The following is a 27865-nucleotide window of genomic DNA, read 5'->3' as shown; positions in this document are numbered from 1 at the left end:
GTTCGCGCTGGGACAATAAAGTCATAGCCTAGATATGCTTAAATGTCAGTTTGACTCATAATATCAGCTTCTGAAAGCTTCACTGAGCATTTTGTTAATCAAATTTGAAGGACATTAATATCACAGTTTCACATAGGCCAACTTCCTGCTATGAGAGATGTGCTTCAGTAGACCCAATGATAAACTTCGCCGCATTAAACTGCGCTGCGCAAGAGTGAACGCGAGAGTCGAGGCGGTGGGCAAGTTAAGATAGGCAAACGTATTTCCTGTACTGTGCCTGATTCTACATTGTTGTCTTGCCTACTAAGTGTAAACTCACAAGTTGTTAAATCAGCCCCTGGAAAATGCAAGCCATCAAGTGTGTGGTGGTTGGAGATGGGTAAGTTCTTTAAGTTATGTATGCGCGCAGTTCAACACCTGGTAGGCTACTTGGATATGGGTGTGTTAAAAAGTGGAACTTTAGAAAAACTCTATTTAGCCTTCTTTCAATTGTCTATTAATTGGGAGATGAATTTTTCTCTGTGTATTGTAATACACATTCTTGTGTCAAGAGCAGTGGCGGTTCTAGACCATTTCAACTGGGGGGGGGGCAAGCTGGGGCCAGTTGTACTGTTAGAGGGGCCAGTTACATTAGACGTTATTGTTGTCATATCGTTTTAGCAGGCAAAATACCATGTTCATAATCTTTAGTGTTCTGCGTTGCCACTGTCTAATAATGGATGTAAAAAAAGAACGATAGCAAAAATTTGTTATGTAAAAATTATTTCATACTCCACATTTAGGGGGGCCACAAGAGGGTCCAAAATTGTTGTCACAGGGGTACTGAACCCCCCCCCCCACAACCTCTACTGGTCAAGAGACAATTTTAGTTTTTTCTGAATTAATTTGTTTCATATTGCATATGGGAGCTGCAGTAACGTGGAATGTATGTACTTTTTATTTCAATTTGGTTGTCGTACTCTTTATGAGGTTATTGTATGCAGTTTGCACTTTTCATACCTTCCTCATAGCTGTGTTCTGTCAGCTTGATAGACATGAGGGCGGCAAAAATTGTAAAAGGTGCCACAGAACAGTCTAACCTTGTTCTAATCTGTATTAGCTAGATAAAGAAATAATACTTTTAAGTAACAGTCCTTTTGTGTACAGTATTAACCTTGATGTCCAGAAGCTCAATAGGTCTTTATCACATAGTCAATACAACAACATAATGACACCCTCAAGGCAGGAACTTCCCAGTAGAACAAACCTCTAACTGTAAAACAGGCCACACAATTAACACTTTAAATTCCTAATTTGCATGTGCAGTTTTAACATCAGGTTGAGGAATGTATGATGTCTTGATAATGACATTGTTCAACAGCCCTTAAATCAATAAGGAAGAGACAGTGTAGCAATACACACTGCATTCAGAAGACAGGAAGGAAGTGCCTACACTCTTAGAAAAAAGGTGCTATCAAGAACCTAAAACGGTTATACGCGTGTCCCCATAGGAGAACCCTTTGAATAACCCTTTTGGTTACTGATAGAACCCTTTTGGGTTCCATGTAAAAACCCTTTCCACAGAGGGTTCTACGTGGAACCCAAAAGCGTTCTCCTATGGGGACAGCCGAAGAACCCTTTTGGAGTGTATGCAAGATTGGTGACAAGTTGAATAAGACAAAATGGATGCTGAGATGCTAGCTGGAGATTGGGATCCGTGGGTGTAATGTCTGTAGGAGAGAGGAGATGGAGAGTAGTTGGTGATAATGAGGGCCTCAATTAAAGAGAACATTTACAAAGACACAGACAGACAGCAGTCAGTGAGGTCAATGCAGTCTTTTCCTGTTCTCCGTTCGTTAAACCTCTTCTCTTTTTGTAAAAGAGAAGTTCTGTTATGCTGCTTTTATCCTCCAGTTTTAGTTTTTAAGTTCCTCTTTAGTCTGTGGTGCACTCTGTCTGCACAGTCTCATGGTTAATAAGGAACAAAAGCACAGCTGCCACCTATAACACAGTCACCTTTAACACCCACAACACTATTCTCATACACGGTCGATGCAAAGACCAAAGACACATTTTTGCTTGTTCTTTGTATTTCGACAAAGTGCAGTTATACAGCAAATGGCCTGTATTCAACAGGAAACATCAACAGGAAGCTTTAGAAAAGTAAGTGAAGTGGATTTACACCCAGTAGCAGAATGGAATTTCATCATGGGTCCCTGATCTGTACTACACAGAAATGCATAATTATGGTTATGAATGTCATTTTCTTCATGGTGATGTATCCTAAACAGGTACACAAGTAGAAATATGCATATTTGGGTATTATTCTACACACTGGCTATTTTTTTAATGAGCTCCACCACCAAACAAAACAAAATGTTGTTGGTCTGGACTGGACCAAATCTGAACCAATTATAGAATTCTATGTTTCACAAGTTTGGGCATTAAAGTACAGCACAGTAGTTGTGATGGGGGGAAATCAATACAGTTACATATCGGGATATTATTTTTGGGTGTAGTCGTTTTGACAATATCGCAATATTATTTTTGGGCTAGTTGGCTGTATCACGATCTCTTTCAATAATGGCAGGAATGGAGGAGGTCTTTATTCTAGTGAGATTGCTAAGGCGAACACCGCCATGTTTAGTTTTGCCCAACCTAGGTTGAGGCACAGACATGGTCTCAATGGGGATAGCTGAGCTGACTACACTGACTGTGCTAGTGGCAGACTCCACTAAGCTGGCAGGCTGGCTAACAGCCTGCTGCCTGGCCTGCACCCTATTTCTTTGTGGAGTTAAGGGAGTTAGAGCCCTGTCTATGTTCGTAGATAAGATGAGAGCACCCCTCCAGCTAGGATGGAGTCCGTCACTCCTCAACAGGCCAGGCTTGGTCCTGTTTGTGGGTGAGTCCCAGAAGGAGGGCCAATTATCTACAAATTCTATCTTTTGGATGCGGCAGAAAACAATTTTCAACCAACGATTGAGTTGTGAGACTCTGCTGTAGAGCTCATCACTCCCCCTAACTGGGAGGGGGCCAGAGACAATTACTCGATGCCGACACATCTTTCTAGCTGATTTACACGCTGAAACTATGTTGCGCTTGGTGACCTCTGACTGTTTGATCCTAACATCGTTGGTGCCGACGTGGATAACAATATCCCTATACTCACTATACTCGCCAGTTTTAGCTTTAGCCAGCACCATCTTCAGATTAGCCTTAACGTCGGTAGCCCTGCCCCCTGGTAAACAGTGTATGATCGCTGGATGATTCATTTTAAGTCTAATACCACGGGTAATGGAGTCGCCAATGACTAGGGTTTTCAATTTGTCAGAGCTAATGGTGGGAGCCTTCGGCATCTCAGACCCCGTAACGGGAGGAGTAGAGACCAGAGAAGGCTCGGCCTCAGACTCCGACTCGCTGCTTAATGGGGAGAACCGGTTGAAAGTTTCTGTCGGCTGAATGAGCGACACCGGTTGAGCATTCCTACAGCATTTCCCTCCAAAAGCCATGAGAAAGTTGTCCGGCTGCGGGGACCGTGTGAGGGGATTTATACTACTATCTGTACTTACTGGTGGCACAGACGGTGTTTCATCCTTTCCTACACTGAAATTACCATTGCCTAACGATTGCGTCTGAAGCTGGGCTTGCAGCACTCGTTCTCGTTGCAGGGCTCGTTCTCCTGTGTATTATGAGTACAGCGACTGCAACTAGAAGGCATCATGTTAATGTTACTACTTAGCTTCGGCTGTTGGAGGTCATGATGTGTACTGAACTGTACTGAACTGTACTGAACTATACGCAACTATTATTTACTGTATTGTACTGTACTGACCTATACTCAACTATTATTTACTGTACTGTACTGAACTATACTGAACTATTATTTACTGTACTGTACTGAAATATACTGAACTATTCTTTACTGTAGTGTACTGAACTATACTCAACTATTATTTACTGTATTGTACTGTACTGACCTATACTCAACTATTATTTACTGTACTGTACTGAACTATACTGAACTATTATTTACTGTACTGTACTGAAATATACTGAACTATTCTTTACTGTAGTGTACTGAACTATACTCAACTATTATTTACTGTACTGTACTGTACTGACCTATACTCAACTATTATTTACTGTACTGTACTGTACTGTACTGAACTATACTCAACTATTATTTACTGTACTGTACTGTACTGACCTATACTCAACTATTATTTACTGTACTGTACTGAATTATACTGAACTATTCTTTATTGTACTGTACTGAACTATACTCAACTATTATTTACTGTACTGTACTGTACTGACCTATACTCAACTATTATTTACTGTACTGTACTGTACTGTACTGACCTATACTCAACTATTATTTACTGTAGTGTACTGACCTATACTCAACTATTATTTACTGTACTCTGCTGAACTATACTGAACTATTCTTTACCTCACTGTACTGTACTGTACTGTACTGTACTGTACTGTACTGTACTGTCCAAACTTTTGAACCAGTCATGGATGTCTATGTTTGGGCCAAATGAAGGCTAGTCCAGACGTCTGTGGAAGTTAAAATTAAGGCCAGGTCGGACAAACAAAATTAAGCAACTTTTCAACGTCCATCGACGTCCAGTGTCAGTCAGTGCTCAGTGGGTGAGGATGCTGGTTACAGTAAATGGAAAGAGAGGGGGCCCATGGGTAGGTGTCAGTAAGAGCTGGTAGAGGTGACATTAACTGGAGAGAAAGAGAAGAGAAAGAGAGATAGAAGAGAAAAGAGAGGGAGTGGTTGTCCAGACTTTTCACAGAGAGAGAGAGAGAGAATGACAGAAAAAGATAAATACTTTACAAAGGTACACTTCATGAGAGGTTCTATGCCCCTATCGTCCTGACTGTCACTCAGTGTCACCGCCCTGCCTCCTGCCTACTCTGACACCCCGGTCCCCCTATGTGGAGAACCCCTGTAGATCAGGAGACTTGAATAGCTTTGAAACTGTGACGGCTTACTTGTTTGAATGCAGTCATACAGTATGTATATGTGGGGAACATAGATATGTTTATTCCTGTTGGATACATCAAGGCAGAGGTGACAGAAACAAAATAGGACACAAATAGGCCAACAACTTCATTCTGGAGTGTGGCATTTAGGTGGAAGTGTGAGTTTGACATCTATATCCTCCTCGGTTGTTTTTTGTTTTAGGCCTTCTGACTGAGTGAGAAGTGAGAGCATTAAAAATAAACTCTGCCCAGCCGGTGGTAATTAGGCTGGTCTTTGAAGTCAGATGCTGTATATGTTGGATTCCCACCATGAAGTATCATTGAAAAGCATTCATGTGCTGTAACTTTTATCTACTCTAGCATGATTGGCACTTTTTAGTCTTTTGTTCCGTTGTAGAACTTTGAGTTGAAAAGTAATTGCCCTGTTAAAAGGAGTACCTTTCAGATGCACCATAGAATATAGCATTTCACATGGTTCCCATCAGGTGCATGTAGTAAGTTATCACAATGCCATCATTGGATTTAGGGGTTCATCCGCCCCTGTCCCTTGTCCATCTGTGTGTGGGGGTAAGAAGAGAGAGCGAGCCTCATGCAGGAGGAGCAGGTGGAGAGTAGGAAGCACGAGGCCCCTACACTTAGACCACAGTCAACAGCATGTGTGTGTGAGTCAGAGGGTAGCAGAGATAGAGACTGCTCAATGACACACTAACTCACCACTGAGAGAGGGAAACAGACACTATCACACTACCCTGTATCTCACTCTCATATCACCTCTCTCTCTCTCTCTCTCTCTCTCTCTCTCATGTCACCTCTCTTTCTCTCTCTCTCTCTCAATTCAATTCAATTTGCTTTATTGGCATGACGTAACAATGTACATATTGCCAAAGCTTATTTTGGATATTTACAATATAAAAATAAATAAAATGAGAATCAAAATTGTCAACGGGACAACAGTAACAACAATAACCAAGGGTCAAAATAACCATACATTCAACAATAACAATAAGCATACAGTAGAGGACATGTGCAGGTTGATTGGTCTGTCAGACACTGTCCCTCATCTTATAGCAGGCAGCAATGTAGTGCGCTGCCAACCCACATTTCTCTGCGTTCTCCCCCAACAGGACAGGTAGCCTATCCTCATCAGAGAGCTCTTTGAAACCTTGAATAAGGGTTTCAAATTTGGGAAAATGACACTCTCTAATTGTTTTATATTTTTGCCATTTTGTCAGGAAATGTAGCTCCGTCTCAGGTTCTGCTGTTGTGCAGTGGTTGCACAGCCTTTCCTCTCTCTCGACTTCAGTTAGTGTGGACAGAACTGCTTCTTGCCACCTAATATAATATATAGGAAGTTATTACTAATTATGTCGTCCACAAGGGGATAAACTATGAATGTTTCTCCAGTTCTTTTCAATGGCATCTATCAGGTTTCTTCTACCCAACCTTGAATGCTAACCTAATGATGTTCAAGGTGGAGCCAATCTGTAGAAGAAGCTGATGGTAGCCTGCCTACGTATAGCCCGGGGTGTCACTTTCTAACCTTGCCCTAAAAATGTAACTCTGGGAGCACTCCTCAGACTAGCATTCCTTCCCTCCTGTCTGTACATGCAGGTGCGTGCTTCTTATTGGAATTTTACTGCCAAAACCTTGACTGTGTTTTAAGCTGCTGCCTGTCAGAGGTGTTTTAGAACACTGACAAGAAGCTAGAGAAAGCGGATTACTGCTTCTCATAATGTAGGCAAGTTTGAAAGAAGCCAGGCCCCATCATGCTGTTCATTCAGCACATTGTACATAGTTAGAATGTCTATGGCCATTCATCATACTGTAGCAAGCAATAAGGACAGTATATTGGCATCTTCTTTGCACAGCGAAAATCCCCCAAATTAGTTGGTGTGCTGTTGTTGTACCATTTTATCATGAGTGGGAGTGGACCATGATAGACACCAAGCTGAATTTAATGATGGTATTCTGGCGAAAATATGGTGGAAGCTTTCCAAACAAGAAACATTTTAAGAATTTACTTAATCTGCAATTTTATGTTTCTTACCATAATATCCTCTTACATCTAGATGTTCCGCTAGCGGAACGCCTCACCAATATCCAATGATAGAGCGTGGCGCGAATTACAAACACCTCAAAAATCCCAAAACTTCAATTTTTCAAACATATGACTATTTTACACCATTTTAAAGACAAGACTCTCCTTTATCGAACCACATTGTCCGATTTCAAAAAGGCTTTACAACGAAAGCAAAACATTAGATTATGTCAGGAGAGTACCCAGCCAGAAATAATCACACAGCCATTTTTCAAGCTAGCATATAATCTCACAAAAACCAAAACCACAGCTAAATGCAGCACTAACCTTTGATGATCTTCATCAGATGACACTCCTAGGACATTATGTTATACAATACATGCATGTTTTGTTCAATCAAGTTCATATTTATATCAAAAACCAGCTTTTTACATTAGCATGTTTTGTTCAGCACTAGCATACCCACCGAAAACTTCCGGTGAATTTACTAAATTACTCATGATAAACGTTCACCAAAAACATAACAATTATTTTAAGAATTATAGATACAAAACTCCTTTATGCAATCGCTATGTCCGATTTTAAAATAGCTTTTCGGTGAAAGCACATTTTGCAATATTCTGAGTAGATAGCCTGGCCTTCATGGCTAGCTATTTTGACACCCACCAAGTTTGGCACTCACCAAACTCAGATTTACTATAAGAAAAATTTGATTACCTTTGCTGTTCTTCGTCAGAATGCACTCCCAGGACTTCTACTTCAACACCCAATGTTGTTTTGGTTCCAAATAATCCATAGTTATATCCAAATAGCTGCGTTTTGTTCTTGCGTTCAAGACCCTATCCGAAGGGTGACGAGCCGGCGCGTATCGTGACAAAAAAATTCAAAATATTCCATTATCATACTTCGAAGCATGTCAAACGCTGTTTAAAACCAATTTTTATGCGATTTTTCTCGTAAAATAGCGATAATATTCCAACCGGGAGATCTTGTTTTCGTTCAAACACTGAAAATAGAAAATGGAGTCTGTTATATCTAGCCTAGCTGTAGAAGAACGCACATCTGCACGATTTCACATTGTACATCACTCTGTCGTTTAATGACATGCGCCACTCATCCTGACAACCCATTCATCCGTAAAGCAGCACACTGTCGTAAACCATAACAACGTATAGTATGACGTACAGCACGTCGTACCATACATAACATTTCCCCCCCCCTTTCCAAAACCAGGGACTGGTACCATATATAAAATGTCCATAGGGCAAGAACCTAGAGTGATACCTGTAAGAAATAAAACATTAACCCTTAACCTCTTAGGGCTAGGGGGCAGTATTTACACGGCCGGATAAAAAACGTACCCGATTTAATCTGGTTACTACTCCTACCCAGTAACTAGAATATGCATATACTTATTACATATGGATAGAAAACACCCTACATTTTCTAAAACTGTTTGAATGGTGTCTGTGAGTATAACAGAACTCATATGTCAGGCAAAAACCTGAGAAATTCCTTTACGGGAAGTGGCCTGTCTGACCATTTATTGGCTTTCTTTGACATCTCTTTCCAAAACAAAGGATCTCTGCGGTAACGTGACACTTCCCACGGCTCCCATAGGCTCTCAGAGCCCGGGAAAAAGCTGAATGTCGTCATTCCAGCCCCAGGCTGAAACACATTATCGCCTTTGTCAAGTGGCCGATCAGGGGACAGTGGGCTTAGGCGCGTGCACAGGTCGCCCCCGTCTTTCTTTTTTTCCCTCTATTTACCGAAACGCAGATTCCCGGTCGGAATATTATCGCTTTTTTACGAGATAAATTGCATAAAAATTGATTTTAAACAGCGGTTGACATGCTTCGAAGTACGGTAATGGAATATTTAGACATTTTTTGTCACGAAATGCGCCATGCTCGTAACCCTGATTTACCATTTCGGATAGTGTCTAGAACGCACGAACAAAACGCCGCTGTTTGGATATAACGATGGATTATTTGGGACCAAACCAACATTTGTTATTGAAGTAGAAGTCCTGGGAGTGCATTCTGACGAAGAACAGCAAAGGTAATAACATTTTTATTATAGTAAATCTGATTTTGGTGAAGGCTAAACTTGCTGGGTGTCTAAATAGCTAGCCTGTGATGGCTGGGCTATGTACTTAGAATGTTGCAAAATGTGCTTTCACCGAAAAGCTATTTTAAAATCGGACATATCGAGTGCATAGAGGAGTTCTGTATCTATAATTCTTAAAATAATTGTTATGCTTTTTGTGAACGTTTATCCTCTCTGGGCTAGGCGGGACGAATTCGTCCCACCTACGCAACAGCCAGTTGAATCCCGTGGCGCGATTTTCAAATACCTTAGAAATGCTATTACTTCAATTTCTCAAACATATTACTATTTTACAGCATTTTAAAGACAAGACTCTCGTTAATCTAACCACACTGTCCGATTTCAAAAAGGCTTTACAATGAAAGCAAAACATTAGATTATGTCAGCAGAGTACCCAGCCAGAAATAATCAGACACCCATTTTTCAAGCTAGCATATAATGTCACATAAACCTAGAAGACAGCTAAATGCAGCACTAACATTTGATGATCTTCATCAGATGACACACCTAGGACATTATGTTATACAATACATGCATGTTTTGTTCAATCAAGTTCATATTTATATCAAAAACCAGCTTTTTACATTAGCATGTGACATTCAGAACTAGCATACCCCCCGCAAACTTCCGGGGAATTTACTAACAATTTACTAAATTACTCACGATAAACGTTCACAAAAAACATAACAATTATTTTAAGAATTATAGATACAGAACTCCTTTGTGCAATCGAGGTGTCCGATTTTAAAATAGCTTTTCGGTGAAAGCACATTTTGCAATATTCTCAGTAGATAGCCCAGCCATCACGGCTAGCCATTTAGACACCCACCAAGTTTAGCCCTGACCAAAGTCAGATTTACTATTACAAAAGTTTGATTACCTTTGTTGTCTTCGTCAGAATGCACTCCCAGGACTTCTACTTCAATAACAAATGTTGGTTTGGTCCAAAATAATCCATCGTTATATCCAAATAGCGGTGTTTTGTTCGTGCGTTCCAGACACTAATGGTAAATCAGGGTTACGAGTATGGCGCAATTCGTGACAAAAAAATTCTAAATATTCCATTACCGTACTTCGAAGCATGTCAACTGCTGTTTAAAATCCATTTTTATGCCATTTTTCTCGTAAAAAAGCGATAATATTCCGACCGGGAATCTCCGTTTAGGTAAACAGAGGAAAGAAAACAAAGCATTCGGTCGACGCAGGCACGCGCGTGAGTCTCACAGTACTGTAACCAGCCACTACCCAAACGCGCTACTTTTTTTCAGCCAGAGCCTGCAAAGCCACGATTCAGCTTTTTGCCGCCTTCTGAGAGCCCATGTGAGCCGTAGGAAGTGTCACGTAACAGCAGAGATCCTTTGTAATGGATAGAGATGGCAAAGAAGGCCAAGAAATGGTCAGACAGGGTACTTCCTGTACAGAATCTTCTCAGGTTTTGACCTGCCATTTCAGTTCTGTTATACTCACAGACACCATTCAAACAGTTTTAGAAACTTTGGAGTGTTTTCTATCCAAAGCCAATAATTATATGCATATTCTAGTTACTGGGCAGGAGTAGTAACCAGATTAAATCGGGTACGTTTTTTATCCAGCCGTGTCAATACTGCCCCCTAGCCCTAACAGGTTATCGTGAGTAATTTACTAAATTGTTGTAAATTCCCCGGAAGTTTGCGGGGGGTATGCTAGTAAAAAGCAGTTTTTTGATATAAAAATGAACTTGATTGAACAAAACATGCATGTATTGTATAACATAATGTCCTAGGGTTGTCATCTGATGAAGATCATCAAAGGTTAGTGCTGCATTTAGCTGTGGTTTGGGTTTATGTGACATTATATGCTAGCTTGAAAAATGGGTGTCTGATTATTTCTGGCTGGGTACTCTGCTGACATAATCTAATGTTTTGCTTTCGTTGTAAAGCCTTTTTGAAATCGGACAGTGTGGTTAGATAAAGGAGAGTCTTGTCTTTAAAATGGTGTAAAATAGTTATATGTTTGAGAAATTGAAGTAATAGCATTTTTAAGGTATTTGAATATCGCGCCACGGGATTAGACTGGCTGTTGCGTAGGTGGGACGATTTGGTGCCACCTACCCACAGAGGTTAAACGGAAGGACTCTCCAAACTAGCCAGTTCAGTCCATTAACCTGGAGGTTGACTAAGACACCTACCGGAGCCTAAGAATGAAAAGAGGTTAAGTAGTCCCCCAGATGAGCAGGGCGAGTTCGTGCCCTCATAGGCCTTTATTCAACCGCCACCGCTTGTGGCTCTGGCCCTTGGGGAGCCCACAGAGGCTGGGGCTCGGGTGGTAGTGGTGGGGGAGGTCCATCCGGTGGCGTCTCTGGCCTGCATGTCTGTTCTGTGTGCATTCGTATTCCTTGAGGGGCAGGGACTTTTCTGAGGCGGCTGGCGTGACAGCGTGATCCATTGCTCAACATGAATGTGGCGGGCCCCAGTTGTCGACTGACCTGCAGGGGGTCCGACCAGAATGAGGCCATTTTGTTGCACCGCTGAGGCCGTCGGGTTCGGACCCAGTCAGACACTTGGATGATCGACTTCTTCACCCTGTGTGCCTTGTCAAAACGCTGTTTCATTTCTCTTTGGTGCCTGGTCACTGCCTGCTGTTCTTGGGTGCACCTAGTCGCCGGTTCTGCAACTCTCTGTGTTCTGAGTCTGTCCAGTGGCAGTTCCATCTCACGACCTAGCATGAGGGATGCCGGGGAGGCCTGTGTTGTTGTGTGTTTGCTTGCTCTGTAGTACATTAGCGTTTGATTCAAAGCAGTTTGGAACGTGCACCCCTGGACCAGGTGCGCTCTGATGCCGTTCTTTAGCGTTTGGTTGAAGCGTTCCACCCCTCTGTTAGCTTGTGGGTTGTAGTAGGCCGTGCGGATGTGTTTGATTCCCTTGTTGCTGAGATATGAGGAGAACTTGGCAGAGATTAGCTGGGGCCCATTGTCCGTGGTAAGGGTGAGGGGCAGGCCCCACCTTGTGAACAGGCCGTCTAGGATGTCCACGATGGCCTGTGCTGTGACAGTTCCGACAGGAACCACTTCTGTCCACTTAGAGTGGAGGTCATACACCACCACCAGGAAGCGCTGATGGTGAGGGACTGCGTGACCATGGATCTCGCCACAGATGTCCAGTTGGATGTGCTCCCAGGGGCGGGACGGCCATGCGAGAGGCTGCAGGGGGGGTGGGGCGGACTGTGCTGTTTTCCCACTGAGGAGGCATGCAGCACAATCCCTGACCAGGGCTTCAATGTCGTGGTCGATGCCTGGCCACCACACAAGGTCTCGACATCGCTGTTTGACCTTCACTATGCCCAAGTGCTCCTCGTGCGCCATGGATAGAACACGCGCACGCAGACCACTTGGGACCACAGTGCAAAACCCTCGAGAGACACAGACTTCTTCCCAGCAAGACAGTTTGTGCTTCACCCTGGCAAAAGTCGCCAGCTCTTCCGGCACGTGTGCTGGCCATCCAGTGCGTATGTAGGTGCGCAGGGTAGACAGTGTGGGATCCTGTTCCGATGCTTGCTTCAGCTCCTCCAGTGAGACGACTGACTGAAGAGGAGCGTAAAGCATTTGTACGAGCTCTGTTTCGTTGTCGTCTGGCAAGACGGTCGGAGTAGGAGCGTCAAAGGAGCGTGAGAGGAGGTCTGCCACCACGTTATCCCTCCCTGGAGTGAACTTCAGCTGATAGTCGTACTGTCTGATGCGGTCGGCCCATCTGTGCAGCCGAAGTGGCTTGTGGCCAGTTCCTGATGCCGACAGTAGCGTTGTGAGGGACTGGTGGTCGGTTCGGAGCGTGAACAGACGGCCATAGAGGTAGAGGTGCCACCTTTCGCACGCCCAGACACAGGCCAGTGCTTCTCGTTCGCCCACAGAGTACCGTTGTTCTGTGGGGCTCAGGGCCCCTTGAGGCGAAGGCGACGGGCCTCTCAATGCCATTCTGCAGCTGTGAGAGGACAGCTCCTAGTGCTCCAGCTGAGGCGTCACATGTGACAATGGTGGGGCAGACGGGGTCAAAGTGAGCCAAGACTGGGGCTGTGGTGAGCTGGCTCTTCAGTGAGCGGACCGCGTCTGAGCAGGCTGCCGTCCAGGCCCATGGCTCATCCTTCTTGAGGAGCTGGCGAAGGGGCGCTGTGGTCTGGGAGTAGTGGGGCAGAAACCGGAGGTAGTAGGCTGTCATGCCCAAGAATGATGCCACCTGAGAGGCTGAGGTCGGTTCCGGGATCCTGTGGACGGCTTCAATGTTCGACATGAGTGGGGCATTGCCTTTGGCCGACAGGCGGAACCCCACAAACTCGACGGCTGGAGCTGCAAAGGTGCACTTTCCAACGTTAAGGGTCAGGTTGTTCTGCAGTAGAGCGCTGAATACTCTGTGGAGTCGATAATCATGGATGTGGAGGTCAGGACCGTGGACCACGATGTCATCCAGATAGACCGACACCCCAGGTATTCCAGCGAGGATGGTGCTCATCACCTTCTGGAAGCAGCTGGGGGCGGAGCTAAGTCCAAAAGGCATGCGTGTATATCTGAACACGCCAGCATGTGTGACAAAGGTAGTGAGATCTCTGCTAGCTGCATGGAGGGGTACCTGAAGATAACCCTGACGAAGGTCAAGCTTCGTGAAGATCGTGGAGCCATGGAATTGTGCGGTCAGCTCCTCAGCTGTAGGCAAGGGGTACTTATCCGGGACAACGGCCTTGTTCACAGCACGAAGATCCACGCAGGTCCGGATTCCACCTGACTTTTTGGTTGCAATGACCAAGTTTGAAATCCAGGGGGCAGCGTTGACTGGCTCAATGATGCCTGCATCCAACTGTGCCTGGAGATCTTTTGTGACGTCATCACGCAGTGCAAAGGGAATGCACCGCAGGGGCTGCATGCCTGGGGTCACTTCCGGATTCACTAGGGGCCTGTGAGTAAAGGCTGTGAGGCAGCCCAGTCCATCAAACAGAGTTGGCCAGTTCTGTTGCCATGTGCAGGTAACCTGGTGGATAGCTGACCCACTGTCATCTCTCAGCGTGAATCCCAAGCCTGTGAAGAGGTCGAGGCCCAAGAGGTTGGCACCCCGCTTTGCAACATGAAATGTGAATGATGGCAGATGCTTGGTGCCGTAGTGTACTGGGACCTGGAGGGTACCTACAATGTCTAGCTTGGATCTACCGTACCCACACAGGGCAGTGGAGGGCTGTTGGAGTGGTAGGTGACTGAAAAACTTGTAGTAAGTGGCAAGGTTGAGCAATGACACCGCAGCGCCAGTATCCAGCAGCAAAGGCAAACCCACCTCACCCAGCTGCACAGTGCATGTCCTGAATGACACATGGTTGGTGGAGACAGTTCGGATTTCCGTGCGTTCATGTTGAGAGTGAGATGAAACTAAGGGCCTGTGCTGGGTGGAGCTAGTAGCTGGGACAGAACGACACACTTTCGCAAAGTGATTGAATTTTGAACAGTTCTTGCATATTTTCCCACGGGCTGGGCAGTTTGAAGCCCTTGAATTGTGAGAGCTAGCTGTGTGCCTGCTGCACGGGCATGCCGGTGTCTGTGTCCATGCAGCTATCAACGTGGGAGGCCATGCGCAGCGCGTGATCGTTGTAGTGCGCCTGCTCGGGCTGAAGCTGCTGTGTGAGAATGGCTGGGGGCCGAGTGTATGCTGCAGATATGTCTGTTAGCATAGTAGAGCATTCCAATGCCGCTTCAACCTGGAGTGCTATTTTAATAGCTCCATCTAGTTGTAAATTATCCGATTCCAAAAGCAGTTTCTCCCTTGTCTTTCCACATAACGTCCCCTCTATCAACTGATCCCTGATGATCTCGTCCTGAAGTGTCCCATAGTTACAAGAGCTAGCCAAATCCCTCAGATTAGCCACGTAGCTTTGAATGGACTCACCCGGCCGTTGGTGTCTCTTCCGTAGCCGGTAGCGTCGGAGGAGCACTCGCTCTTTCCCGGCGAAGTGGTTCCGTAGGAGGCTGACTGCAGCAGTGAATGTAGGAGCCGATCCAAGCGCTCTGAAAATCCTCTGTCCCTCTGTACCGAGGCAGTGACGGAGCAGTGCTGTCCTCCGCTTGTCGGAGATTGTAGAAAAGTCCATAGCTTCGATATAAGTGTTAAAGCTATCAAGCCAGTTATTCCACGGGACTGGAGGTTCGCCAGGCACGGCGAGGAATGGTGCCGACGGTGGTAAACTGAATTCAGCCGTCTTCGTCGCCAATGTTATATCTAGCCTAGCTGTAGAAGAACGCACATCTGCACGGTTTCACATTGTACATCACTCTGTCGTTTAATGACATGTGCCACTCATCCTGACAACCCATTCATCCGTAAAGCAGCACACTGTCATAAACCATAACAACGTATAGTATGACGTACAGCACGTCGTACCATACATAACAGAGTCTTCACATGCATGCACGCGCCAGTGTCATTGTTCTCAGAACGACCGCATTCCAAAAACCCTACTGTTTTTCGCCCAGGGACTGCAGAGTTATCATTCCCCGTTCTGGCGCCTTCTGAGAGCCTATGGGAGCCTTAGAAAATGTCACGTTACAGCAGAGATCCTCTATTTTCGATAAAGAGGCTACAGAAGGCCAAGAAATGGTCAGACAGGGCACTTCCCATATAGAATCTTCTCAGGTTTTGGCCTGCCATATGAGTTCTGTTATACTCACAGACACCATTCAAACAGTTTTAGAAACTTTAGGGTGTTTTCTATCCAAATCAAATAATTATATGCATATTCTAGTTTCTGGGCAGGAGTAATAACCAGATTAAATCAGGTACGTTTTTTATCCGGCCGTGAAAATACTGCCCCCTATCCTAAACATGTTTTAAGGCAGCTAACACTTACAAAAAAAGTATAAAACATTTTTCACCACTTCCATCTGTGTCTGGTCTCCCATCCATGGACTGACCAGGACCGACCCTGCTTAGCAAACCAACAGTGGGAAGAAGGGTGCTATCCTGCTGGAATGATGTGCCAAAACTTGCAACTGGAAAAAGCAGTGGCATAAAGTACTTAAGTAAAAATACTTTAAAGTACTACTTAAGTAGTGTTTTGGGGTATCTGTGCTTTACTTTACTATTTATATTTTTGACAACTTTTACTTTTACTTCACTACATTCCTAAAGAAGATTATGTACTTTTTACTCCATACATTTTCCCTGACACCCAAAAGTACTTTTACTTTTGATACTTAAGTATATTTTAGCAACTACATTTACTTTTGATACTTAAGTATATTTAAAACCAAATACTTTTAGACTTTTACTCAAGTAGTATTTTACTGGGTGACTTTCACCTTTACTTGAGTAATTTTCTATTCAGGTATCTTTACTTTTACTCAAGTATGAGAATTTAGTACTTTTTCCACCACTGGAAAAAGGCAGCGAAAGCAAAGGCCAGGGTAACATAACCAAAAATAGGTAGAATTGTTTAATGTAATTGTTTTATTTAATTGCGTCCATTTACAATTCATTTGCCCTCACTTTGATTTTTTCCCCTTGCAATATTTTGTTTTGCTATCAATACTTTTGGATTTATGTTTTGCTTTCAATATCATTATTTTTGTTGGCAATACTAAGAATTTTGTTCTTGACTTCAGAAGTTTTGCTTGATATTAATGGGACAAAAATAACTCACTCACTAGAGAATGGCACCATGTAGCAACACTATTAATCTAAACTAAGGAGTTTAAAACGGCAATCCTTAATTGAAACATTAACACGTGTCCTCCCCACCACAGTTTGGGTAAAACGCTGAGGGATGGGGCTGGAGAAACGCAACCACTTTCAAATCCATACACTACACTATGGATGCAAGGACTGACCATCCATGATATCAAAATTATAGTTTTAACCATATTTTTAGGCTATACAGTGTTTGTTTACATGAACTTTGTTAACAAACATTGGAGTACAATTTTTATTTTTATTTTTTTCACATATGAAACTGCACATTACATTTAGTTTTTCAAATGTGAACTTGCATTCCACATGTGAAAGTGACATTTTCACATGTGGAGTTTTTTTTACATATGAAACTCCAAATGTGATTTTCTCATGTGAATGTTTTTCACATGTGAAAATGCAATTCTACTTAATAGAAAATGAATATGGTTTCACTTGTGAAATGTTACCTCAATATGAAAACAGCTAGAGTATTTCACATTTGAAACTGCGAATTTGACATGTTTTTTTTGTAAGAGAAGGGAGTTACTCTGACAGCTGGCAGCTACCCTGTAATGACTATAGGTTCTCTCAGTGTGTGCTAGAGTAAAGGTGTGTGTGTGTGTGTGTGTGTGTGTGTGTGTGTGTGTGTGTGTGTGTGTGTGTGTGTGTGTGTGTGTGTGTGTGTGTGTGTGTGTGTGTGTGTGTGTGTGTGTGTGTGTGTGTGTGTGTGCTCGTGCGCACGAGAGTGTGTCAATGTGCTATTGCAGCAAGAAAATGTGTGTGTGTGTGTTGGCACACAACTGATTGCCCAATGTCTGTTTCAGTGCTGTGGGAAAGACATGCCTGCTCATCAGCTACACAACCAACGCCTTCCCTGGAGAGTACATCCCCACAGTGTAAGTACTGGACCACAGACAGACACAGTGGACATGATATGGCTGGTACAGTGACAAATGTGTGGGCTGAATGGACAAACATCATACATAATGCAACCAAAGGCCTACATAATACAACCAATAACCAGAAATAGGAAATAATGTTATATTCACAATAATTCTAGGGATTGATATGCTAGATATTGACTTTACTTTCACAAACACCTATGGTATGCAGTTTCTATACACTAATACACAGTGGCCAGTTTATCAGGTACACTATCTAGTACCGGGTCGGACCCCCTTTACCTTCAGAATAGACTGAATTCTTTGGGGCATGGCGTTGAATTGTTGCTCAATTGATGTCAAGGGACCTAACGTGTGCCAGGAAAACATTCCTCACACCATTACACCACCGCCACCAGCCTGTACCGTTGACACCAGGCAGGATGGGTCCATGGATTCATGCTGCTTACGCCAAATCCTGACTCTGCCATCAGCATGATGCAACAGGAATTTGCCTGTTAGCTTGCACACTTCTTGCCATTCTCCTTTGACCTCTCTCATCAACGAGTTGTCTTGATGCCTGTCTGCCTGCTTTATATAGCAAGCCACGGCCATGTGACTCACTGTCTGTAGGAGCGATCCATTTTTGTGAACGGGGTGGTGTACCTAATAAACTGTATACTGTATATTCTGTGTAAGGTTTTTCACTGTGATATGTTCTAGATGTAATGGACTCATTTGTCTTGCAGGTTTGATAACTACTCAGCCAATGTGATGGTGGACAGTAAGCCAGTGAACCTGGGACTGTGGGATACAGCAGGACAGGAGGACTATGACAGACTCAGACCTCTGTCCTATCCTCAGACGGTAACACACACACACATACAGAATCTCTATTACAAATGATATACAGTGGGGTCCGGAATTATTGACACCCTTGATAAAGATGAGCAGAAATGACTGAATACTGTCCAATTAATAATGTATGCTGCCATGATTACGAATAATCCTGAATGAATCGTGAATAATGATGAATGAGAAAGTTACAGAGGGTCAGAAATCATAGCCCCAAAACATGCTAACCTCCCCTGTTATTGGTAATGGTGAGAGGTTAGCATGTCTTGGGGGTATGATCTTTGACCCCCTGTAACTTTCTCATTCATCATTATTCACGATTCATTCAGGATGTAAACTGTTGACTACTTTATTTATAAGAATCTTTAGGGGTGTCAATAAATTTAACCACTACTTTTCTGAGAAAAACATAATATTACTTGTTAAACTTTTGTATTAGCATAATTGTATTAGCATAAAATAATATAATTTCCACATTGTTTGGAGCACACAATATAGTTCAGTTTTTGCATACTACATTTTATACAGTCATTGTCGCTCATCTTTATCGAGAGTGTCAATAATTTCGGACCCCACGTCTTCTACTACTCTGATACACCTTTCTACCCTTCAGTACAACCACATGTATTACTCCCTACACCTTCCCTGACCAATGACCATATACACAATATGAATCACTAGATCTAATCTGTTTACAACATCAACATCTCCCTACACCTTTAATACTACCATTGATCAGACACTATGTTTGTCCCCTAGGATGTGTTCCTAATCTGTTTCTCTCTGGTGAGCCCAGCATCGTTTGAGAACGTCAGAGCCAAGGTGAGTGGATGCTGTGTGATCTTCATGGCTGTTGTTCTACAATGTACAGTATAGGTACATATAGTATGCAGTACACACTTACATATTCTATTTGATCCGCCTCCGGTGTTTTCCTCTGTACCTAATGCAGGGATAGCAGATGACATTGTTCTCATAATGTAGGTGTTGATTGGCGTTGATTGACACAGTGTCATTATAAAGGCTGCAGCATCCCCAAGAGCTGCAGTATATAGCATACATTATAGATGAATATACGGAGAGATTAACGTGTCAATACTGTTGATCTCTCCTAATGCACAGGGGTATTTAGATGTGCTTACCTTTCTGTAAATATAGATGGGTCATCATCTGTCAGTAATACAGATAACAGTAGTATGCCAGTTAATCTATAAAATGCCCGTCAAGATTAAGATAATGAAGTGAGTCTAAACACATAGAGAAATCAATCAATTTACAAAGGATAGGCTACTCTGGTTTACCTGCTTTCAATAGAAAATCGAAGTGTACCGTATAATAAAACAAAGATATTACAGATTCTGGCATTTATAGTGCAGTAATAGGATATAGTCCAATGGACAATTAATATTTTTCTATTTTAACTATATCCGAGTAATGCTATTATCAATAGTTGTTTCATTCAGGTTGCTCCTTTCAACTCTACCTATTGTCGCAGAGGCCATGGTTTAGTCGCTTCAGTCAGACAGTCATAAATAAAATATTTCAAATCCAAGGACTAGAACAGCACATTTATTCAGGTAGCACGTTGCATCTCACAGGATTGCAATGAACCTCACTCCATTTGGATAGGATATAGAAATCTGTTCATCAATAGAAATCATATTCAATCATGTTCATTCAGGTTTATGTCAGAGAGAGGTAATCATCTCTTCTTTAACGGAGTCAAACATGGATGTCCCATGTGAACTTAACTCCCATAATGCACGATGAGACCTCTACCTACTCCCCCAGGTAACTGTCAGGGTCTGTGTCTTTTCACTGCACGGGGCACACAGTTCACATGTCACCTTGGCAGCTCTCAGCTACTGCTGAACGAAGCGGTCCTTGAGCCCTCTATCGCTCTACTGTCGTTCTGATGAAAAGGAGAAAATAGTAATTGTCCCATCCTGTCTCTCCATCTCTCCAGAAGTCATGGGTTTTGAACTGACACACTAATATAGAAGTTGAATTCACATCAAAGAGCTATAATATCACAAAAAAAAGCCTGCCAAACATTACCCTTTTCAAACACTTTTATTGTTGCTTCTCATACCATTGCCTCAGCCATAGGCTTTGTCAAGAAGTTCTAGAAAACGGTTAAAGACCTGGAGAATTGTCACGGTTGTCGTAGGGTAGAGACCAAGACGCAGCGGGAAAATGTATACTCATCTTCTTTTTATTGGGAAAAACACATATAACGTATACAAAAACACAAACGAACTGGACAGTCTTGTCAGGCAAACAGCTAAACAAGAACAATCTCCCACAAAAACCCATGAAAAACAAACTCCTAATTATAGGACCCTCAATCAGAGGCAACAATAACCAGCTGCCTCCAATTGAAGGTCCAACCCCAATTAACTAAACATAGAAATACAAAAAACTAGATAGAACATAGAAAATATACTAACATAGAACAATGACTAACAAACCCCGGACTAATAAATCAAATACCTCTCTACCTAAACACATACATAAAACACACCCTGAACCACATAAAACAAACACCCCCTGCCACGTCCTGACCAAACTATAATAACAAATAACCCCTATTACTGGTCAGGACGTGACAAGAATAAACCCTCCTCCTCACAGATGCCCATGTCCCTTAATGTTGATGATGTGGTTGTTACTGACAAGAAGCACATGGCTGAGCTCTTTAATCACCACTTCATTAAGTCAGGATTCCTATTTGACTCAGACATGCCTCCTTGCCCGTCCAACATTTCCTCATCTCCCACCCTTTCTAATGCGACCCCGACGCTTCTCCCTATTTTTCCCCTGCCCCGCTACAAAGTTTCTCCCTGCAGGCGGTCACTGAGTCTGAGGTGCTAAAGGAGCTCCTTAAACTTGACAGAGTCAGATGGTTTAGACCGTTTCTTCTTTAGGTTGCTGCCCCTATCATCGCCAAGCCTATCTCCAACCTTTTTAAACTGTCTCTCCTTTCTGGGGAGGTTCCCATTGCTTGGAAGGCAGCCATGGTTCATCCTTTATTTAAAGGGGAAGATCAAGCTGATCCTAACTGCTATAGGCCTATTTCTATTTTGCCCTGTTTATCAACAGTGTTGGAAAAACTTGTCAATAATCAACTGACTGGCGTTCTTGATGTCTATAGTATTCTCTCGGGTATGCAATCTGGTTTCCGCTCAGGTTAGGGATGTGTCATTGCAACCTTAAAGGTCATCAATGATTTCACCGTTGCCCTTGATTCTAAGCAATATTGTGCTGCTATGTTTATTGACGTGGCCAAAGCTTTTGATACGGTAGACCATTCCATTCATGTAGGTCGGCTAAGGAGTATTGGGTATTGGTGTCTCTGAGGGGTCTTTGGGCTGGTTTGCTAACTACCTCTCTCAAATAGTGCAGTGTATAAAGTCAGAAAATTTAGCTATCTCAGCCACTGCCTGTCACTAAGAGAGTCCCTCAAGGCTTGATCCTAGGCCCCACACTCTTCTCAATTTACATCAAAAACATAGCTCAGGCAGTAGAAAGCTCTGTCATCCATTTATATGCAGACGATACAGTCTTATACTCAGCTGGCCCCTCCCCGATGTTGTGTTAAATGCTCTACAACAAAGCTTTCTTAGTGTCCAACAAACTTTCTCTACCCTTAACCTTATTCTGAACACCTCCAAAACAAAGGCCATATGATTTGGTAAGAAAAATGCCCCTCCTCCCACAGGTGTTATTACTACCCCTGAGGGTTTAGAGCTTGAGGTAATCACCTCATACAAGTACTTGGGAGCATGGCTAGACGGTGCGCTGTTCTTCTCTCAGCACATATCAAAGCTGCAGGCTAAAGTTAAATCTAGACTTGGTTTCCTCTATTGTAATCGCTCCTCTTTCACCCCAGCTTCCAAACTAACCCTGATTCAGATGACCATCCTACCCATGCTAGATTACGGAGACACAATTTATAGATTGGCAGGTAAGGGTGCTCTCGAGCGGCTAGATGTTCTTTACCATTTGGCCATCAGATTTGCCACCAATGCTCCTTATAGGACACATCACTGCACTCTATACTCCTCTGTAACTGGTCATCTCTGTATACCCGTCGCAAGACCCATTGGTTGATGCTTATTTATAAAACCCTCTTAGGCCTCACTCCCCCCTATCTGAGATATCTACTGCAGCCCTCATCCTCCACATACAGCACCCGTTCTGCCATTCACATTCTGTTAAAGGTCCCCAAAGCACACACATCCCTGGGTCGCTCCTATTTTTAGTTTGCTGCAGCTAGCGACTGGAACGAGCTGCAACAAACACTCAAACTGGACAGTGTTATCTCAATCTCTTCATTCAAAGACTCAATCATGGACACTCTTATTGTCAGTTGTGGCTGCTTTGTGTGATGTATTGTTGTCTCTACCTTCTTGCCCTTTGTGCTGTTGTCTGTACCCAATAATGTTTGTACCATGTTTTGTGCTGCTACCATGTTATGTTGCTACCATGTTGTTGTTATGTTGTGTTGCTACCATGCTGTGTTGTCATGTGTTGCTACCTTGCTATGTTGTTGTCTTAGGTCTCTCTTTATGTAGTGTTGTGTTGTCTCTCTTGTTGTGATGTGTGTTTTGTCCTATATTTATATTGTATTTATTTGTATTTTTAATCCCAGGCCCCCGTCCCCGCAGGAGGCCTTTTGCCTTTTGGTAGGCCGTCATTGTAAATAAGAATTTGTTCTTAACTGACTTGCTTAGTTAAATAAAGGTTAAATAAAATAAATACAATTTAAAAAATGACAGCAAAGGTTCTGACTCCTCTAACTTCAATGTCAACCGTTTGAATTGAGCTGATTCGTTTGGGAACTGTCAGTGTTGGAGAGGACAGCATTATATCAAGAGCAGTGGAGGTCAAAAGACAATGACATTTGATAAATCTGCTTTACTTGATATGACATTGTCAAAACAACCCTAATATGGTCCAGAGTGGTCTGAAGGCAGGTCTGGTAGGTTGCTGGAAAGTATTAATGTGTAATTTATTCTACTACATAGATTTAAAGTGCTCAAACTAAGATGGAGGGAGAGAAGTGTTCTTGATATTGGCAATTATTGAAAAGACCAGTGTTAATCCATTCCAATTTGTGGCGTTTCGATTCGCACCGCTTTCCCAAATGACTTTACTCAGCCCTTTAATTTATGATTAGCTTCAAACAATAGCAATCTCGCTTCTCCAGCCCTTATGCAAATGTTTGCCACTTTTCACATTTCAAGAACAAAACTCTTTAGTCGTTTTTTCCTCCTCTCTCCACCTTTCTCAGTTTGTTTTTGCATGGCATGTTCCCAATGAGTCTCCATGGTAACATTGCCCATGTATGCAAATGGAGCCTTAGTAGATTACCAGGTTTTCAGGTGACATTAGGATCTATTTAACATGGAAGGTAGGCTACAGACTGTGTGGGGGAAGAGTCACAGCCAGAGTCACAGCCATGTAGAATGTTGCTCACACTAACCCACCCATGTCACTCTGGTATTTGCCTGTCAAAAGGAGATTCAATTGACCCGTGTTATCTCTGATTATTGCCACGGTACACCTCCTACTGCTATCACCATTTTGGATCAGCGGGAGATCAAGAATCAATTAGCCAGCGCTGGGTAAATGGTTGGAGCTTGAATTTCTCTCCAAGCTTCTCAAGACAAGTGTTCTGGTTTATGTCTTCCATTATCATAACACTGTATTTATTGGCCAACTCATATCTTAACCTAGCAGAACCTAATTCCCTCACTCAGTTTCAGAGAGATACTAGTAAACTAAAGGTGCCATTTTCAAAAACACAGAATTGCTACACCACTAAATTAATGTGTTTCCATTTAATCCAGTCAGCCTCGATGGCAGTTAGGGATGATTTAACTCATGGCACCATCACCTTTCTTAGTAGGAAGCTGGGAAGTTTTATTTGTTAAAGTGACATCCCTTACCTGTCCTGGTATATAGAGAAGCATCCTTTCATCTTTCTTCCACAGAGTCTGTAGGGTCAGGGCAGAGGTAACCCCTTAGTTTCTGAATATTGAAAGCCTTTTATTGTAAAGCTGCTCTTCTCCAATGAGTCCTCCTAAGCAGCTAAGACTCTGTGAGATCTACCCCAGTCCTTTGTGTGGCATTCCAGGTTTGATGGCAGGAAGGCCAAAGAGTGCAGAAGAATGGATGCTTTGTCCCCATAGATGATGACTAAATAATGGCTACCCTGCAATGAAAGAGAGACAGACACGAGAGGCAGAAAAACCTTGGTGCAATGGTACCGAGAATTCTTGATGCATTTTTCACAGAATGTAGTGTGTGTGTGTGTGTGTGTGTGTGTGTGTGTGTGTGTGTGTGTGTGTGTGTGTGTGTGTGTGTGTGTGTGTGTGTGTGTGTGTGTGTGTGTGTGTGTGTGTTGTGTGTTTCTCAGTAGACTCAGTGAAATACTTGAAATGTGTGTGTGTATACAGTGTGTGTGTGCTTCACTGTCACTGTTCTCATTACTATACATCCATGCTCTATAAAAAGGAATCTTTTTCAACCTTGACATTCCCTCCACTCTGCTGTAACAGCTAATGATGGCTTGCAGGATGGGTCCTATATTGTATTAGAGACTCCAATAATTACTGATGTATAAACATACGTAGAGCTGTGTGAGGTGTTAAGCAGAGAAGCTGATGAAAGACCTCCAAATGAACAGAGGCACACTAAAATAAGCGAAGGTGACTCACTAACGTCATTCATAAGCATTCATTAATAATTTCCTATTCTGCAAAAGCATACACTGCTCTCTTGTTTCTATCAGTCACTCAATGCGGAAGAAGGAACTTCCTTTTTCATTGAGTGACTGATAGAAACAAGAGACCAGCCATTTTATTTGAATAGTGTGTAATATTAATGACGGTAACGACAGTTGTAATAATAATAATAGTAATAGACAGAGTGTCCTAGATTTTATGTGTGAGAGCTATACCAGGAATCAACCTCTGCATTAACTGGCTACTCCATAATACAGTAGTAGAACCAGAGGGGAAGAGACGAAGCAAGAGGCTTGACTCTGCCCCAAAATTTGTCCACAAAATCTGTCCACAAGTAGGGATTTTTATAATGAGTGTCGAATTTCGTCAATTAAAAAATGTAATTCAATTTGCAACTTTGAGAAAAATAATTGTATTTTGGCGTTATGCCTGTTGTTCACACGTGTATGTGCCCTCTCATTGGTCAGAATGTTCCTGCCTAACCCCGCCTCCTCCTGTCTGCAGTCCGCTTTGCGGACATTTATTCTCATTATTAAAGCGGTCAGTCCAGTATCTTGTCAGTATATAGATCATCTTTGGTAGAATTAACGATGAGCTGTATCACAGAAAAGGAAGTGAAAAGTAATTCAGTATCTTTTGCTGCGGCCATGTTCACCTACTCTGTGTGTGTGTGCTTGCTCCCACTAGTGGTACCCTGAGGTACGACACCACTGCCCCTCCACGCCCATCATCCTCGTGGGCACCAAGCTGGATCTGAGGGACGAGAAGGAAACCATTGAGAAGCTGAAGGACAAGAAGCTAGCGCCCATCACCTACCCACAAGGCTTAGCACTAGCCAAAGAGATAGGTATGTAGGTCTCTGGGATCCTGAATTTGTGATCGTGCATCAGAGATCTACCATGATTGGTATACAGTGGTCACATATACAGTGGTCACTCTGGGTTTGTAATGGGATATGACTGAATCAGCGATTGATTGATTATCTGTCATTTTAATGATTGTTGTTCACAGAGCTGTACTGTATCATGGAACACTTTGTATTCTGCTCTTAATCCTTATACTGCATAGTTGTTGAGATTTCATGTCACTCAAGCTTCACATTCTTGGAATCATCGCCCGCCAGCCGTGCATTATGCCAGATAAACAGTCTATCCTCTCCATGTCCCTCATACATCTTTTGTGTGTTTTCTGGGTAGACTCGGTGAAGTACCTGGAATGCTCTGCCCTGACCCAGCGGGGGCTGAAGACGGTCTTTGACGAGGCCATCCGAGCAGTGCTGTGCCCCCAGCCCACCAAGGTGAAGAAACGACCCTGTCTACTCATCTGATCTCAGACCTGTGGATACACCAAGAGGGAAGGGCTCAGGAATCACACAACAGCAAATGTTGATTTTAGTTAAATACAAAGTTTGTCAGTTTTACAAAGTGGTCTAATGTTCAGATGAGTCAACATATGTAGTGTTGAGTCTTGCCATCTGTAGTGTATATCCAGCTATAATTACAGTATATAGTGTATGCCTCAATCCCAAATGAATGGAAGATAGTTGGACCGTCGAATTGTACCATTACAGATGGTGCCGACCTTTCCCACTGATTAGGGATTCAGGCATATAGCTGGATCTACGATTCTTCTCAATGTTAGACCACTGTTCAGGTCTGAAAACAACCATCAGACTTTCTGGAGCATCAATATAAATGTCCTTCATATTTTCAAGACAAATCCTGGATATGTACACATGGATAAGTGTTTTAGATTCATATATTGGTATTTGGTTTTGGTTTCTTACTCATTTTCTCATACATTTCTTCTATATGGTTTGTTTATGCAGTGACTGGTCCTTACTGTACAAGAAAGACACTGAAAAATACATAGACCAAACATTACAGTGTGTATAGTCAGAAATGTATTGGACCATCCTAATGTAAGAAACTTTCTAAAATGATCATGTTGTTTACTCTATAAGATTTATTTTTCATATTTTGACATGATACAGCATTCTACTATATTTCTAAGGTACCGTATTACTTTTCTCTCTATTACAATTTAATTTAACACCAACAAAAACATATGAGTGTGTGTGTGTGTGTGTGTGTATGTGTATGTGTATGTGTATGTGTGTGTGTGTGTGTGTGTGTGTGTGTGTGTGTGTGTGTGTGTGTGTGTGTGTGTGTGTGTGTGTGTGTGTGTGTGTGTGTCCTTTCCCATAGAACAGCCTCAATTCGTTAGGGCATGGACTCTACAAGGTGTCGGAAGCGTTCCACAGGGATGCTGGCCCATGTTGACTCCAATGCTTCCCACAGTTTTGTTAAGTTGGCTGGATATCCTTTGGGTGGTGGACCATTCTTGATACACACGAGAAACTGTTGAGCGTGAGAAACCCAGCAGCGTTGCAGTTCTTGACACAAACTGGTGCGCCTGGCACCTGCTACCATACCCTGTTCAAAGGCGCTTACATTTTTTGTCTTGCTCATTCACCCTCTGAATGGCACACATGTACAATCCATGTCTCAATTGTCTCAAGACTTAAAAATCCTTATTTAACCTGTCTCCTCTCCTTCATCTACACTGATTTAAGTGGAT

The 27865-nt window shown here is 42.9% G+C and overlaps 1 protein-coding gene across 1 annotated transcript; it reads left to right on the top strand.

Annotated features, from left to right (window-relative positions):
- The first annotated feature begins 117 nt into the window (after positions 1-117).
- On the top strand, positions 118-27340 carry LOC106601466 (ras-related C3 botulinum toxin substrate 2). The gene is made up of 6 exons (XM_014193686.2): positions 118-379; positions 17622-17693; positions 18428-18545; positions 19293-19355; positions 25973-26132; positions 26482-27340. The coding sequence occupies exons 1-6, from the start codon at positions 345-347 to the stop codon at positions 26610-26612; spliced, it is 579 nt and encodes a 192-aa protein (XP_014049161.1). The 5' UTR covers positions 118-344; the 3' UTR covers positions 26613-27340.
- The last annotated feature ends 525 nt before the right edge of the window (positions 27341-27865 follow it).

This window comes from Salmo salar, chromosome ssa06 (assembly GCF_905237065.1).
Source record: "Salmo salar chromosome ssa06, Ssal_v3.1, whole genome shotgun sequence".
Lineage (NCBI taxonomy): Eukaryota > Metazoa > Chordata > Actinopteri > Salmoniformes > Salmonidae > Salmo > Salmo salar.
The sequence above is the reverse complement of the archived record's forward strand: the minus strand, read 5'-3'. Positions and strand labels throughout refer to the sequence as shown.

Bases quoted from the DNA above. Each gene is read 5' to 3' on its own strand.
- LOC106601466 (XM_014193686.2), top strand. From the start codon at position 345: ATGCAAGCCATCAAGTGTGTGGTGGTTGGAGATGG. The intron at 19,356-25,972 runs GTGAGTGGATGC...TGCTCCCACTAG, and splicing joins TTGAGAACGTCAGAGCCAAG to TGGTACCCTGAGGTACGACA. The intron at 26,133-26,481 runs GTATGTAGGTCT...TTTTCTGGGTAG, and splicing joins AGCACTAGCCAAAGAGATAG to ACTCGGTGAAGTACCTGGAA.